Below are 16,579 nucleotides of genomic sequence, written 5' to 3'. Positions count from 1 at the left end.
GTACTTGCCAAGTTCTTGTGGTCTGGTTGGGCCTCTGTTGGAAACAGGATGCTGGGCTTGATGGACCCTTGGTCTGACCCAGCATGGCAATTTCTTATGTTCTTATGTTCTCAGCTGCAGGTTTAAATCTCTGGTTGTTTTCTAGTTTGCAGCTGCCTCCAGTCACTGCTAACTTAGTAAAAAACAAAAAAGCATGTTGAAACCTTACTTTTGAAGTCCTGACTGGTAATCCATCATTCACCCTGACCTGGATTAAATCACTCGACCTCCCATCACTCAGAATAAAGAGGGAAAGAGGTTTGTAATAACAAGACTTACATGCACACTTTCAGCCACCTGTAGTCATGTACATGATAGTATTCTGAAGCCCTAACCTTTGTTCATCATAAGAAAATGTCCTAGCAGATCACTCACTTAATCTGGATTTTCTTTTCTCTTTCAACCAGATTTGAATCCATGCAAAGAGAATCCCTGTAAGAACAGCGGGATCTGTCAGCAGTATCACTACCAGTACATCTGCCTGTGTCCTCCCAGGTTTACGGGGAAACTGTGTGAAACAGGGGAGTACTAAAACGGCACGCAAGCAACCATGCAAATGCAAAAGGAATCAGACATGCACTTCTAGGGAAAAAAAAAGAATTGCACCCTGATGGTCTAATACTGCCAAATCTTAATAAGCGTTTTGATAACGGTTGTGATAAATGCTAAGTTCTGTGTGTTGTGCAGACATCAGTCACTCTTCCTGACTCGGCACAGCCTCCTCTGGGCTCTTTTCTTTGTCCCCTCTCTGTAACGACAAGCCCTTTCTCTAGACTGTGATAGTCCGGAGGGTCACAGGACGTACCTGTCTTGCTGCCAGCCCTCTTTGAGTTTAACTCGGGCACAGCTCTGCTGCTGAGTGCTTACCCAGGAAAGAACTCTTTTGTAGCAGGAACTGAGGCGAACCTTTTGTCCTTCTTTGCCTGCAGAGAGGTTTGAATGCTGGTACAAAAATGGCGGCTGCCGGCAGTACTGCCAGGACACCACGCAGACCCAGCCAGTGATCTGCAAATGTGCGCAGGGCTACGAGCTGCAGGAGGACGGCAAGACCTGCTTGGAGTCAGGTACTATACAGAAAGGGTCGGGCCTTAGGCAAGCAGCATGGTCCTTCATTTGGAGGGATACCTACTAGACAATTTTTGGGCAATTTATCAATATTTATTTAGTTACAATCTTTATATTCTGCCTGTAATAAATAATTATGCTAAGTGGATTACAAAAAAAAAAATCCACAAAAAACATAAAAGAAATACAAACAAAACACATTAACACAAACATTAAAATCTAAGGGGTCGATTTTAAAAGCGTTGCTAACAAGAAATATTCCCATGTACGCGAGTATGTGGGCCCCGCGTGAGCAACATGGATTTTAAAAGTCATGATTTACTCGCATATATGCGAATGCATGAGCAAAACGTAAGGGGGTGGAAAGGGAGTGGGATATGGGCATTCCAGGACAGGGACAACCGTTCTAGGCATGAACTCCATATTTTAAAACTGGAAGCCGCGGCGCATGTCAGCCTGTTAGCCACTTAACTTTACTGCTGCTCCTGATGGGCGAACGAGTCTGCAGATCTCGCATTTTAGGGATTACATGACAGGGTGAGGGGTCCAAGTCAAGTGGGGGGGAGGCATGCAGGATGATGTTGAGATTGACTGGGCAAAGTGGTGGACTAATTGGAAAAACTGGAAATGTCCCTCGCGCGAGCACGTTTTAAAATCCGCTTACATACGCGCGTGAAAGCTGGCAAAGTCCTATGGAAGATACGTGAAAAAGGTTTGCTCGATTAATGTCTTAAAACTAGGAGCATACTTATGCACAGTAGGCGCATTTTAAACCATACGCACACAAGTGTGCGCGTCATTTAAAATTCTAGCGTATCTCTGCTTCTGTGCCGATACATGCATGTATCCACGCGTGCACGTTCGTTTTAGCCTGCAAATATTTAAAAGAATCTTCAGCAATTTAAACCCACTAAAACGATTTAAAATGATAAGCAAATTGTGCTGGCTCAATAAGAAATATTTTATTTATTTTATTTATTTATTTAAAGCTTTTCTATACCGGCATTCATGATACAATCATATCATGCCGGTTTACAAATAACAGGGGGTGCAATAACTTTATTCTTTTAACCAGTGCAGAGGAAGTAAAAAAGTTACAATATAACAAGGTTGTTGAACTGGGGGAGGAAGGAGACAGGAATAGACAAGAATTATATAATCTTTACAGAGGTATATTATTTACATTGTATACGAATTTCCCTCATCCAGACAGCTGACTCCTTCCCTTAATCAGTCAACAGGCAAAGATTTTTTAAGTTTGAAATATTTATTGCACAGATAATTTTCATTACTCACAATTGTTGCTTCCAAATGTGTATATGCCCCAGGTAGAGATCTTTATAGCTGGAGGTAGGCAGGAGAAGGGAGATGGAGTTTTCTTGGGATTCAGGATGAGAAGGCAAAGGATTCTGAAGCTGATTAGTCTTTAGAATTAAAGCAATGAGGAGAGGTGTAAAAAAGCTTATTGTATTTCAGAGGCTGCAGGCACTTCTAGCCCTTAAGCAGCATGGCTTAGACTGACTAACAGTCTTGGGAAGTGATTACAGGAAACATCCCAACAAGCTGGGGCTAGAGGGCGAGATCCAATGGTAGCGAGCCTAGGATCCATATGATGCAGGGAGATCATGAAGGGCAGTGCCCTGGGCCAATAAGGCACTTAAGGAGACTCAAGTTAGATTGAGAGGGCATGCAGACCTTTCCCAGTGAAAGAAGCAGGGGGGAGAGATTCTCTCTTAAAGGCAAAACTCCCCTTAAAGGCAGGGCTCACAGGCTTTTATCATGGGTTACAAATAAAGACTATTCTAGGCACAGTTAAACTGCAGTGTATATACAGATACCAAAATGTACCCACCGCTGGGGACAGAACACAAATTATTGATTAAATATGTTATTAGTCAGAAAAGCTTCCTGGAACAAAAAATGCTGTGCATTTTTTTTAATGAAATGATTTAAAATCTTTCATATTCCTGAGTTTCTTTGGTAGGCCAATCCACATGGTCCAATAACAGGGGGATAGCACATTGCCATGACTCTTGAAGATGAGCTAGGTTAATGCCAGGGACCTCCAAAAAAATTACTTCTAAGCTAAAGATAATAAGCAAGCAGGGATATACTCCTTAAACAATGGGGCATCTTCCTGGACAGATTTATATAACAGCACAAGGACCTTACATTTATTGAAAGCTACCATCTATTTTATTGCACAGGTCTGTACCCTAAGACAAACCATTATTTGGGGACGTAAGGTTTCATGATTGCAGCTTTGTTATTTTCTAATTGAAATGTGGTTTTCAAGCCTAGTCACATGTGTATTTGTCTCTTAGGGATGGACTCCCTTCTACTAATCTAGATCTACTTGGGCCTCTTCTTGCACCTGGGGTTGGAGCAGGTCAGGAATAGGGATTCGTACAGTGCTCGTGAGAAGGGGAGATTTTCTGTAGGATTACTAATGCTATTTGCAAATACACCTTTTGGGGGGGGGGGGGGGGGCGTGGATGTTGGCAGTTTCTTCCCATTCCTTTGAACTTTCAGCTCAATTGGAACTACATCATGAACCTTCAGTCACCACTACCCAGGGGATTCCTGTGTTTTATAATTCCCATTAACCCAGCCATTGCAGCGACAATCCTTGGCCCGGGGCCACAGACTGTGACCCCCACTAGTACGTATGCACCCCCTAAGGGGCCAATGCAATAATGTTCGTGGAAAGCAGGCGCTGACTTTTCAGCGCCCGCTTTCTTAATGCACGCATGACGCCCACAAGGGGGGGGGGTGCCATGCAATATGTACATTAGGAGGTCGCGCTAGGAAGGAGGCGCTAGGGTCGCTTGCGCAACCTTAGCGCCTCCTTGCTAATGCGACCCGCTGCGGCTGCCGGTTATGAAGACCAACACCGGTAAACTCGGCCTCGGTTTTCATAGCCTGCCTGTCTGCCAGTAATGAAAACGGCCGCCGCAGTTTTTTCTGCTTTTCTGTACATCTTTTATCTGTGCTCAGCCTTTAACGCCCTCTAGTAAATGCCCCTGGGTAGCCACGGGAAAGACCGCAAAATCCAGCCCTTGCCGCAAAATTCCCTCTTATCCGTGAATTTGCTGTGGGAGATTGGGGGGGGGGGGGCCACTTGGAAACACAAGCAGTGGGGACGGCCCACGCATCTTTCCCCTGATATCCCTGCACTGATTTAGGCTTGGATGGAAGCCAACGGTGGCGGTGAAGCATCTCAGGCTGCTTCCTTGCTGCCCAGGCTGGAGTGTCACTACATTCAGAGGGAAGAGGAAATGCCCTGAGATGCTGCGTCACTAATATTGTCCCACAACCTAGCCTGGATCAGTAGGAGGAGGAGTGTTTAATGTTTTTGCGAGTGAGGGGATTTGAGGGAGTGTGGGGTGAATGAGAAGATGGGGGTGCATGTGTGGGATAAATGAATCAATTGGAGTAGGTTTGGCGTATATGTGTGTAAATGAGAAAAGTGATGTCAGGTATGAGGAGTGAGAGAGAGTTGGATCTACTTTCCCTCCTCATCTGAGATCCCCTTCCTTGCTTCTTCCCTCTCCTCGATTGCAGTTTCCTTTCCTCCCCATACCGCCTTTCCTCTGCTCTTGATTCCAACTCCACTCCCTGACTTCTACTTGTCCCCTAACTTCAGTCCTCTCATACTCTCTATCTCTTATTCCTCTGCCCCCCCCCCCCCATTGATATTCTTTCCTCATCTTCCTCATTTAGGATCTCCTCTCTCTCTCTCCTCCCCCCATCCCCATCCCCCAGATTCCCTTATGTCTATCAACCTCCTCTCTTCCCAGTATCAATCACTAAGAACAACATAAATTATCTGGATATATTAGAAATATTGATGCTACCATACGAAAAGACACTAGGTAAGGACATATAAGTTACATCTCAATATTCACGTTATTATACGACAAGACACTCAACAAGACGTACTGTCGTAAATGATCCATACAGCATCCTTTCCAAGAATTAATGTTAAAGTCATAATAACAAGACTCTACATAGGACGTACTGCCGTCACTGTTTCAGGTTTAATATCCTAGTAAGAATTTAATAAAGAGTAAAGTTACAATGTTAAATACAAGTTAATTACAATGTTAAATAAGACTATATTGATGTTATAATGTAAAACAGGAAGTCCCTACTTCTTGAACACAGTTACAATGTAAACCGATGTGATATTCCAAATTGAACACCGGTATATAAAAACTAATAAATAAACAAATAAATAAATAAATAAATATTCCAGGCAGGCGTTAATATCTGAGCGATAAATGTGCGTCTGTCCCTTATTGCATTATGGGGTGGGTTAGCGCCTATTTAACTCGCGTCCAACAGTGGGTTAACAGTGTGCTCGTGTAAGCGCACTGTATTGCATCGGCCCCTTAGTTTATGTCACCGTTGAGTAGTGACTCCCTAGCCCGGCCAGTGCGGGGAACAGAAGCTGAGCCTTGGAACTGAATCTGGGTCTTCTGCACAGAGCTGCAAGCTCGTTTTGAAAGGGAAAGTCCCAATGGAGTTTGGGGCTGGCGGAGATTGCAGGTACTTTTGTAGCACCATGCTCGGCACCTGCATTGAAATATGCATGAGATTTTTAAAACGAAATACCTGCATGCACTTTCCCCTCTTCTAACCTAACCACACCCCCTTTTTCTTCCCATGAGAAAAACAGCATATTTACTGAGTTTGTTTCTCATGTTTTCAGCTCAGTTTCCCTGTGGGTTGATTAAGAGCGACACACGTTCCCTCTTGGAGGACCTACCATCACAAAACCAGACCAAAATGGAGGAAAATGTAGAGGGCTTCAACCAGACAGCAGAAGAAGGAAATGCCACTGCTGAGATCCTGAATGATGACTTTCTGAACTCTGAGATCCAGGAGAACAATGACACAAGAATAGTGGGAGGAGTTCGGTGCAATCCTGGGCAGTGCCCTTGGCAGGTGTGTAGTATTTTCCCTATAGCAAATGGTGTGCTGAAAGATGGTCCAGAAACACAACAGAACCTGGATAAACTTAAACTGTGTGCTGTGGAAGGAACTCTAAAGCAGAATAAAGTATATGCTGAAATGTTTTATTATGCACAGTACAAGAACTCCTGGGTGCCCCAAGCAAAAATGTGAATGGATAGGATGCTAACATCTGTGTTGACTGATAGTGAGAGACAGAGGAAGCATTGAACACCAGTGTGATTGTATGGGACTGATGCACAAGAGCTGCTGCCAAGAGTGGCAGATAAACCAGCAGTAACATTCCTAGGGGGATATACACTTTTGCCCTTTATACCCGATTTACATACAGAAAGATATATTCGGTGGGAAATCATCCTGTGCATTTCATTCCCATACATATAAATTCCAATAGGTATCATACCTAGTGGGTTATTTTTGGCACTGTTTACTTCTGCACAGACATCCCTTACAAGATAACAGTCTTTGGTACTAGGGTTGCCAGCTGGCTCCAGATTTTCAGGACAGGTTGATCCAGTCCTGGTTTTACTTCACTGCAAGCAGGGTACTTACAGTCTTGCTTTTCTTAGGGAATGCAATAGGGAAATCAGAATAAATCCCAGCATGCAATGGGATAAAACCAGGACTGGATCAACCTGTCTTGAAAATCTGGAGCCAGTTGACAATCCCTATCTGGTACACATCCTGTGTAATACTTTCTGCTATTCATACACACATTCTAATGGGCAATCACCAGTCACTGCTGAATCCTATGGAAACACTTGAGTTGGCAGGCAGCAAAGTAGTTTTGTCTGCATTTAGTCGAAACAATAAACTAAGTTGTCCAATTATATTTATTTTATTTATTTAACAGTTTTATATACCGACCTTCATAGTAAATAACCATATCGGATCGGTTTACAATTAACAAGAATAAAAAACTGGGGTAACTATTCAAGTAAACGAAAGATAAACAGTAAGTAGGAATGAGTCAAAGTTACATTCAACAGGGAAGAGAACTTGGAAGCTTGCAACAAGCTGGAAAGAAGATAAGGCGGGAAATAAATATGAAGTGAAATAAATATATCCCAGTAAGAAGCTTACCTGGACTTTCTGCTGTGAGGGGATCACATAGTTTATAGTTTTAAGACCAAAAAGAGACTTGTATGTGCGGTTTAACCTTCCACTTGTGGTCTGCGGCATTGGATCATATTCAGTGATATAGGAAGCAGCAGGGCTTGTTGTTGAGATATATAACAGCTGTGAATTAAAGCCTGCTATATTGTAAAGTCTGGAGTCTATTGTAAGGTCACTAAATGGCAGTTCTGTTTCAAAGGATGAAGTATTGTGTGTTTGTTACTTTCTGCTCAGTTTCTGTTCTCACTGATCTTTTCTTAAAGAGATGTTACTCACTACCTCTCTCAAGCTGTATAACAAGTTGTGAAACAGGACTTTATTTATAATTCCTGCTGCATCTTATGTTGAGTCAAGCTCACCCTGTAACTCTTGCAATATTCTTTTAGATCATTTTGTTGCTAAAGCCCTCAAATCATTATGATACTCCAACTAGCATTTGCAGTTTTAGAAAGCTCGTTCTATTTAGCTTAATAATGGTGGCACTGGCTAGGTAAATCAGATCACCCCTGAAGGATGTAAAGTGGTGGGAGCAGCCTGAGGCTTGGGAATGTCCTGGAGAACAGAGACTTCTGGAGTCTGGTGGTTTCTTCAGGCAAGCTTTTATTTATTTACATAAAACAGAGAAAATGCTGCTTACCTCACAATAATGAAACAAAAGCTGTAGCAGTTACACATACACGGTTTTGGCATAGTCCCTGCTTTCTACATCTCTCTAAGGCCCCAGCCTTCCCTCCTGAGCCTGGTTAGTTATCCCCCTCCTAAGGGAAATGCCCTGGGACCAGGATTCCCTGCTGGTGTATGCTTTAAGGTGAACTAGGCCTGATCCCTGGAACTTAAGGCATTCTGAGCCTGCCTTTTGTACACTGTTCACACACCTTCCCCCTCAGCTCAACCTTCATTGGCTGCCTGCACTAGGGACACTTCTATGGAGAGGAAATCAGCATTGGCATTTTTCTTTCAAGCAACTAGAAGTCAAATGGTTGGAGGGCCAAGAACCACATCATGGCTCTACCATTTGACTCCTTATTTCAGGCAGTCCAAACGAAGAGTTAATGGTCTGTTACTAGGGTGAATTGGTGATCCAGCAAATAATACTGGAAGGCCTCTAGTGCGCATTTGACAGTTAAAGCCTCTTTTTCAATTGTTGACTAATTCCTTTCTCTTGTCATTAGCTTCTGGCTGATGAAGGCCACTGGGTGTTCCTGGCATCTTTCTCTTGGGCCATAACTGCTCCTAAGCCCATCTCTAAGGCGTCCATCTGGACCATAAAGATCCTAGTGAAGTCTGGACTGATCAGAACTGGTTTGGCACGAAGGGCCTTATTTTATAGCAGATGGGTCATGGGCTAGGCTTTTTCTGCAAAGTTCAGTATGAACTTTCAGTAAGGCCTAATAAGGCTCCAGATGTACTCTTCATTTCTGGGACTGGCACCCGGACAATCACCTCTATCTTCCGTGCTTGGGGATGGACTTTCCCTTTTCCAAGCAAGTATCCCGGTATGGTACTTCTTGACCCCCTATCATGCACTTCTTGGGATTGGCTGTAGCTGGCTTAGGTGTGTTTTCCAGTCGCCACTATTCATGATAATGTCAAGATAGCCTATGGTGTAGCCCTGGTGGGGGCACAGTAGATGGAACATAACTGGAGCTCCATGAAGTGCAAGAGGAAGTGTCCTCCTGGTTTAGAGAAAGCTGTTTTCTATTTTGCTGCCTCTGTGAGTGGGAGCTGACAGTATCCTTTCATAAGGTCAAGCATAGAGATAAAATAGGCTGTCCTCAGGCATTCAGTGGGTTCATTGACTTTTCTGAAGTCTATGCAGAACTGGATGCTGCCATCTGGCTTAGGAATCAGTACAGTGGGTGAAGATCAGTCGCTATTGGACTCTATCACCCCAAGTTGAAGCATTTCCTTCACCTCAGTATCCACCACGTGGCGCCTGGCTTCTTTGATCCTGTATGATCTCTGTCAAACCTCCACTCTTGACAGTATAATGATATCATGGAACATGAGGTGAGTTTTCCCTGGCACACTGAGAAGACTTCTTTATTCTGGCTTATCAACTAATCCAGATCTTTTCTGTGACATGGAGAGTTGGTCCCCGAATAAGACTTGTAATGGTTCCGGTTTGTGCAAAACTTCTGAGCCAAAGTCCTCTTCCCTGTACATACCCAGATAGTCCAGACTCCTGGGTTTTGCCTCCCTGCCACAGATGGAGACAGAGAAAGTTTCACTTACATTGTACTTAACCCAGTGTGCCGCCTGCAGTCCCTCGGTATTTCTCTGTCTCCAGCAGATGGTAGATGGTGTAAAACCTGCAGTCTGGAAAGAGAGAAAAAAAATTAAAAGATAAAATTTCTTGATCCTCCCAGGGGATTGTGAGGTCTTGGTGGGGTCTTCACCCCTAATTGGAAGCGGATGAGCAGGGGGTTGGTGACCTTTCTGATAGCTTGGTCCAGAGGTCCGTGGGGTGAATATCTCGTGGTCCAGATCCCTCATCCCCCATGAGACAGCAGTGGAACCTGCTGGCAGTTCTGCGCTGCAAGCTCAGTGAAGCAGGGAAATATTCCTTTTATACGGTTTGTCCTGGGCTGAATCGCTAAAGTTTGTCGAACAGAGACGGATATCTGCACCAAAGGAAAGTATTGGTTTCAATGTATCTTTATTTGTTCTCAGAGAGTAAGAAAAAAGAGAGAGAACAAGAAACTAGATAGAGGAATCTGTGCAGCTACGGGGTTCCAGCGGGGGAGCTACCTAAGCAGCTCGGGGAGCTCAGCGATGAGGTTTTTCAGCAGCTTCTCTGCCTGCGGAGGAGACCGGATGTTGCCTCCGTTGTTCTGAAGGACTGTTCCCCTGCTTGGCACTGAGGTGCTGGTGGTGCCGTGTGTGCGACAAAAGAGGCATGGAGTTCAGGGGTCTGCGTTGAGCATGACCACACTGGTAGAACAAGCCTCGTAGGTGACCGGGTCTAGCGCTGAGGCTTTCCCCATCAGCGCAGAAACGGCGGCCATTTTTTATTCCCTAGCAGCTTCGGGGGGAGAGACAGGGGAATCCCTTCCTCAGTTATCGCTGGTGGTTCCCTGTCCCGCAGGGGTGCACTGAGGAGGAGTCTCTGGTTCTGGTAGAGGTCTTCTACCGATTTTAATTTGCTTAAATGCAAAGCATATTTAGTGGGATGCTGGCTCTTGGCCCTAGTTTCCATGGATTCTTGGCCAGTCAAGAGGAGGCCTGAGCTGTTCAGAAGTTCTTCAGGCTGATGATTTTCGGTGCCAGATGTTAAACAGATCCGGGCCTAAATGAGCTAAAGGTGAAGGCAGGCATTTCTTAGCTATGTGGTAGGCCACGGCAGTGGTTCTTTTCCTGCATTCGTAGGCATGTGCGCGCATTATTGCCATGTGGCGGTTGCAGGCGCAGGAACCTGTGTGCATAAGGCTGTGGCCTAGATTTGAGCGTGTATTTGACAGCAACTTGAGCGCGTATTTGCATAGGTACTTGTGCGCATGAGGCCGCAACCTAGACTGGAGCGTGTATTTGTTGTGCAGGTACTTGTGCGCATACAACCGTGACTTAGTCTTGAGCGAATATTTGCACACTTCCTGAAGGGGTGTGCATGTATGTCCGGCTGTGTTTTGCCAGCAGAGCTGTGTTGGGAGGGACCCAAAACCACTGTCTTAGTAAAAACATGAACCAGGACACGCTCGTTACGGCGTCTCTTTCTAATTGTTTAAGGCTTTCCCCGCGGTTCACTGGTTCTCTTCCTGAGTTATGTTTGTGGAACTAATTTATATGAACGAGTAAGTTATCTGTTTGTCTGTACTTCACTGAGCTGGCCAACCTCTGGCGGTCCACCAATCCCTGGCGGTCCATCTTTCCATACAGTTCCTATACGGTCGCCTTGCATTCCCGACATACAATGTCAGGAATGAGAATGATTGAACTCACCATCCCTTTACAACTTCACACCTCTTCCCGTCCAACGAGGCTAGCCCAGAGAGGCACGCTTAAGGCCCATCCGCTCACAACTTCTCTTAGTAAAAGAGCTCTTTCCACCGCTGGACCTAAACTCTGGAACTCTCTCCCTCCTGACCTGAGATTGGAACAATCGACTCCCACCTTTAAAAAGAGACTCAAGACTTGGTTGTTTAATCAAGCATTCTCCTAATCCCAATAACTATTCTGAACTTTTCAATATTCGACCTCAGGCCCGACTCATTCAATTCCGAACATATATTCTCCTAAATTATTTTGTTATTTAAATTGTACTCTCCTTGCTCCGTTGAAGTTATTTATTGTTCTCATTAAGTTATTTTATTTTTCCAAGTTAAATTTTCCCTGTTCTCTGTAAGACATTATTCTACATTCTGTCAATTTTATTGTTACAATGTAAACCGAATTGATTAGTAACTTTGTTGCTAGAACTTCGGTATATAAAACTGTTAAATAAATAAATAAATACAATGTCTACCATGTTTCGGCAGTGAGCCGTACATTGGTTCACATTTTTTCTAAGATAATGGTTTTGGGTCCCTCCCGAAGCAACCCCTCTGGCGAGACATGGTCGTGTCGGGGGGACTATACTCTTTGATGTATACTATATTTATGTGATAATTAAACCTCTTTGTAGGCTTTCGAATTTTGTGATTGATTGCTTGACCACTTAAAAACATAACGGGTTATACCTTCTTTCATGCGTTCACCTTTTTAAGTATTACTGGAGATACGGGTAGTGGCGGGGACAAAGCAGCTTGCATTGCTTGTTCTGAGTCAGTGACAGTTGATGCTGATTAAATTGCTCTTGCAGCACCTGCTGCTAGGCGTGCTGGCTCTTCACCACAGTCTGTAGCTTATGCTGTCCCTCCACAAGGGCCTGCAGTATTTGTTCCATTTTGGTTTACTGGGCTGTGACCACACACACATACACAGGCTTTCTTCGAGGCTCTTCTCTGTTCAGGTGCTCACACAAACCAAAATCTTTCCTTTCTTCTGGGAGAAAGGGAAAAAACCCCCAAAACCCTGGCCTTTCTAGCTCTCACTTACTCAATGCCCTAACTACATGGGCAGCACTAGTTCTTTCAGTCCGCTTTATGAAACACCTAGGCTGCTGCTACTGCAGTGAGGCCCCACCCAGAAAAAATTGATTTTATTCTCTGCTGCTGGTGTGGGTCCCTATCTGGGCAGCCGCTTAGAACAGGAGAATCCCACTGCTGCCACCATATGCAAAGCCGTGGGAGCGGCCCTCGGCTTCGAAATGTGCCAGAGAACAGAGGCATTTGGACTCCAGTGGTTTCTTCAGGCAAACTTTTATTATTATTTACACAAAATAAACAGAGAAAAGGCTGCTTACCTCATCAGTAACGAAACAGAAGTGATAGCAGTTGCACAGGCACAATTTTGGCATAGTCCCTGCTTCCTATGTCTCCCTGGGATCTCTGTCTTCCCTCCTGGGTCTGACTAGTTACCCCCTCCTAAGGGAAATGCCCTGGGACCAGGATTCCCTGCTGGTGTATATTTTAAGGCTGACTGGGATAGATACCTGGAGCCGGTCCCTTAAAATATTCTGAGCCTGCCTTCTGTACACTCCTTCACAAAGGGATTGAGCCAATAGACAGACAGCAGGATCAGCTGAAAAATAAGGAAGGTATTGTGAAACCAAGAGTTGTTAACTACCTTAAAAGTGCATCCCCAGACCTTTCCCATTTGTATGAAATTGGAGCCCAGTGCCTTTCCCTGGAAAGCACAGTTTCCACGTTTCTTTGTTACCCTTCGGTGGCTCCCTTTCAGTCACTAGTTCTCTTCCTTTCCTGCCTATGTTTCCATCCTTTCCTCGCCTCTCCTTTTCCATCTGCTCCCTCTCCCTCCCCAGGTTTTATGTAATTTTCCTCCTATCTGTTACATTGTAAACCGACATGATGTTCCCACGAAGGTCGGTATATTAAAAGCCAATAAATAAATAAATAAATCTCTCCTTCCCCTGAGTAATTCTTTTAATTTTTCTTGTTCATTATGTTTTATTGTTATCATGTATTTTATATGATGGCTTAACAGTCATAAATTGTGTGACCCTATGTTGGGCCATGATTGCAGTATAGAAATTGAATGAATAAATAAATAAAAAGGTTATAAAATTAACCAGAAGAGTCCTAGGATTCACACCCTAAGAGGAAGTAGCTGCAAAAGGATATTTTGAGGAATGTAGATAGCACTGTTGCTTTAACACCCACGAGCTGCGTGTGACCTTGGCTTGCCTGATTTTGCTCTAGGTTTTGATTCGTAATCGCAAAGACCAGAGTTTCTGTGGGGGGAGCCTGATCAGCAGTCGCTGGGTGCTTTCTGCCTCCCATTGCTTCGAAATTGTAGAGCCACATCATGTTACTATTGGTGAGTGAATCCTCACAATGCCACAGCCGAGTCTTTAATTTATCTATGCTTTTCCGTTTGTTTTTTTTTCTGGCTTTAAAGGAGCATTTCAACAAGTAAATTAGCACAATCACTTTGTCCAATCTAATGGCTTTATCTGGGTTATCATCCCTGAGGTGCCAGTCCAATGTATTTACTGGGGGTATCCATTTTGTATACAGCAGCAGGGACACAGACTCTGCCCCTCAGTTATCAACCCCCTAACTAAAAAGCAATGAGCCAAGGTTCACGGCTCCCCAACTCAAAATGAATGTCCTCAACACTCCTACAAAGCTACTGTAAGTAGAACAACTTATTAAAGGAAAGGTAGCATTTAAATGGTCCATTCCTCTTAATGCCTCATCTGACTTCAATGTATTTTGTTTTCTGACCACTGTTTTAAGAGTTTAAAAACAAAGTAGTTTGTTGTTTTTTTTCAGCAGTCAGGACTGGACATAATTGTGGCTAGGGTTGCCAAATAGCTCCATTCCATAATGACCAGATTATTCCAATCCTGCTTTTACCCTGTTGCATGCATGGACTTGTAATTCCGATTTTTCCCCCCAATAATTTCCTTAAGAAAATCAGATCCAAAAGACCATGCACGCAATAGGGTGAAATAAGGACTAGATTAGCCTGTTCATTATGACTAGGAACCTCTGTTTTCCGTTTCTATTTTATTTTTCCTAGGGATTTCTCAATGTTTATTATAAACAAACAAAAACTGAAGAAAATGAGTAGGAGAAAGAAGTCTCATTTATTTTCACTGATTTTGTTTATGATAAACACTGAGAAATTCCCAGGAAAAATAAAATAAAACCTGAAAACTAAGGTCTGTAATTATGACCTGAAGCCACTTGGCAACACCGTTGTTATCCCCTCCCCTCCCCCTTTCAGGGAAGGGGGTGCTGGACATTGGCAGAATTCCTGGGCTGTGGTTGGAGAAGGGAAAATGTCCTCTTCTGCCACGGGGAAGAGAGGGGCTTATGATGCCTCACATGGGGCTGCTTCCTGCAGCAGGAGGGAGGGAGGGGTGGGATGCTCTGGCGGGGGCCGAATGTTGCCTCAGGAGGAAATCTTCCCTGCTAAGTAACCTGGTCACTACGCGTGGGATTTTGAGACTTTGCACGGCAGACACTTAACACCAGGTCATAGCAGGTGTTAACTTGCGGTTGCTTAGTGACATCTCATTAAATTGCATGGAGAGTTACCATCCTGTTGAGTGAGAGCGCGAACCCTTTATTTGCATATGGTGATCCTTGATTTGCATGTGCAGGCTCATAATTTTTGCAAGCCTTTTCATACACCTCCTAGGGCCACTCCAACATGCCCAATGCACAGCATGCTAGTGTTAGTGTGCACACGTGGGCCCCACCATGCACATTAAAGGTTATTGCATAGACTCCTTTAGTATCCTGTTAGAGAGGTATGAGGAGGGGAAACTTTATAGGGAAATAAAGGACAAGCCCTGAGCTCCAGTTAAAATATATTGAGGCAACCACACATTTTTACTGTCACAGAAAAATGGCCAGTTTCAGCCAGCACAAGGAGAGAGAGTTATTAGTTCTAGACGTTTGCAATCTCAGAAATTGTAATGGGTGCCCTGAGGCGCAGGGAAGATGAGCAGGGCTGCTGCAAGAAGGCAAAAGTAATAAAATGGTAAGTTCACTACTTTTCAGACTTCACCACAGCTTTCTCGCTTTTATCTGAGCTTTTATTTCCTTTTTCCCAGTGAAAACTTCAGGTTTCAGGACACTTATCCTTCCTGTAGCCATAGCCCCTGGTTTCCTGCGATTCTGCCACAAGGACAGAAAAATCTGTTCCTTCTCCTCATCCTACTGTGGAAGAGCAACAAGCTGGGCCTGTTACAGGAAGAGGGAGCCGGGCTAGGAGGGCAATGGGGTGGGTGTGTGCACGCACGGACCCCTCTCTCTCTCTCCCCACTCCTATGCCACTCTTGGCCAGTGACCCTCCCTCTCGGCAGCTGGCAGGAGGTGGGGAGTGGTGCTTCATGCTGTGTTTGCCTCCACTCCCCTCCCCTAAAGCCACACACATCGTTTTGAACTGTGCGGATCACTGATAGGGGAGTTTAGTTTAGTGTCTGAAGCGTCTGACACTGCATAAGGTGCCCGTCTCCTTCACTCAGCTTACTGGTGTGGGTTGTGGGGGGGGGGAAGAAAGAGAATTAGGGGAGAGGAGGGAGTGCCTGAGAAGAAAGAAGACCAGGGATGGGGGGGGGGGGGGGGGGGCACAGAGAAGTGAGCAGAGAAAACTGGGGAGAGGCAACTGAAAAGGAGGAAATGGGGGTGGGAGTTTGTCAGAGTGAGGGTGGGAGGGATTGAGAGGTTGCTGAAATGAAGGAGAGAGGCAGAGTTAGAGGGAGGGGTGCATGAAATTTAGGGCAGTGAAGCTGCACGAGAAGAAAGGCAGGGGTGGAACTGGGAAAGGGGGATTAGAGACTGAAAGTAAGAAAAACTGCAGGAGGAATAAAAAAAAAAAGGACAAAGGGAAGAAGGGAGTCTCATAAGAAGAGAGATGGAGGCAAGCAAGAGAAAAGGCATCTTTAGGAGGAAAAAAAAAGGCTGCAATGAGAGGAGAAGATAGAAGAAAGGGGAGAAAGAAAGGAATGAAAGAAAACAAAAAAGAACAAAATAAAATATCCAGACACACAAGTTTGGAATACAATTATTTTTATACTGTAAAAAAGTTTTTCATATTGTAAAATGCCTCAGAATTTCATAAACTTTTAAACCAAATCTCGTGCTGTAGAATTTATCCCTGACCACTGCAGGAAACTGGGGCTGTGCCTGTAGTTTAAAAGGCAATTAGGGAACAGAGTAATAGTAACCTTAAATTTAAACCAATGCCAATTTCTGTAAGAAACTAAGCCAGATAAATCCCTACAGTTTTCTGTAGGCTTGGAGATAAGTGACTTAGTTTCACACAGTCCACGTTCAGGTCAGGACTTCATCCCAGCCACTCGACACCT

General features: G+C 44.4%; 1 protein-coding gene across 1 annotated transcript in view; it reads left to right on the top strand.

Moving 5' to 3' along the window:
* The window catches only part of PROC (protein C, inactivator of coagulation factors Va and VIIIa), a 111,729-nt gene that overhangs the window by 93,250 nt on the left and 1,900 nt on the right, over positions 1-16,579 (top strand). The window contains exons 12-15 of the mRNA XM_029617319.1: positions 447-560; positions 969-1,103; positions 5,819-6,054; positions 13,455-13,572. Of these exons, the coding sequence (XP_029473179.1) occupies positions 447-560; positions 969-1,103; positions 5,819-6,054; positions 13,455-13,572 (603 nt within the window). The remainder of the gene's footprint in view (positions 1-446; positions 561-968; positions 1,104-5,818; positions 6,055-13,454; positions 13,573-16,579) is intronic.

This window comes from Rhinatrema bivittatum, chromosome 9 (assembly GCF_901001135.1).
Source record: "Rhinatrema bivittatum chromosome 9, aRhiBiv1.1, whole genome shotgun sequence".
NCBI classification, from domain to species: Eukaryota; Metazoa; Chordata; class Amphibia; order Gymnophiona; family Rhinatrematidae; genus Rhinatrema; species Rhinatrema bivittatum.
Note: the sequence above shows the minus strand (reverse complement) of the source record. Positions and strands in the feature narration are given on the sequence as shown.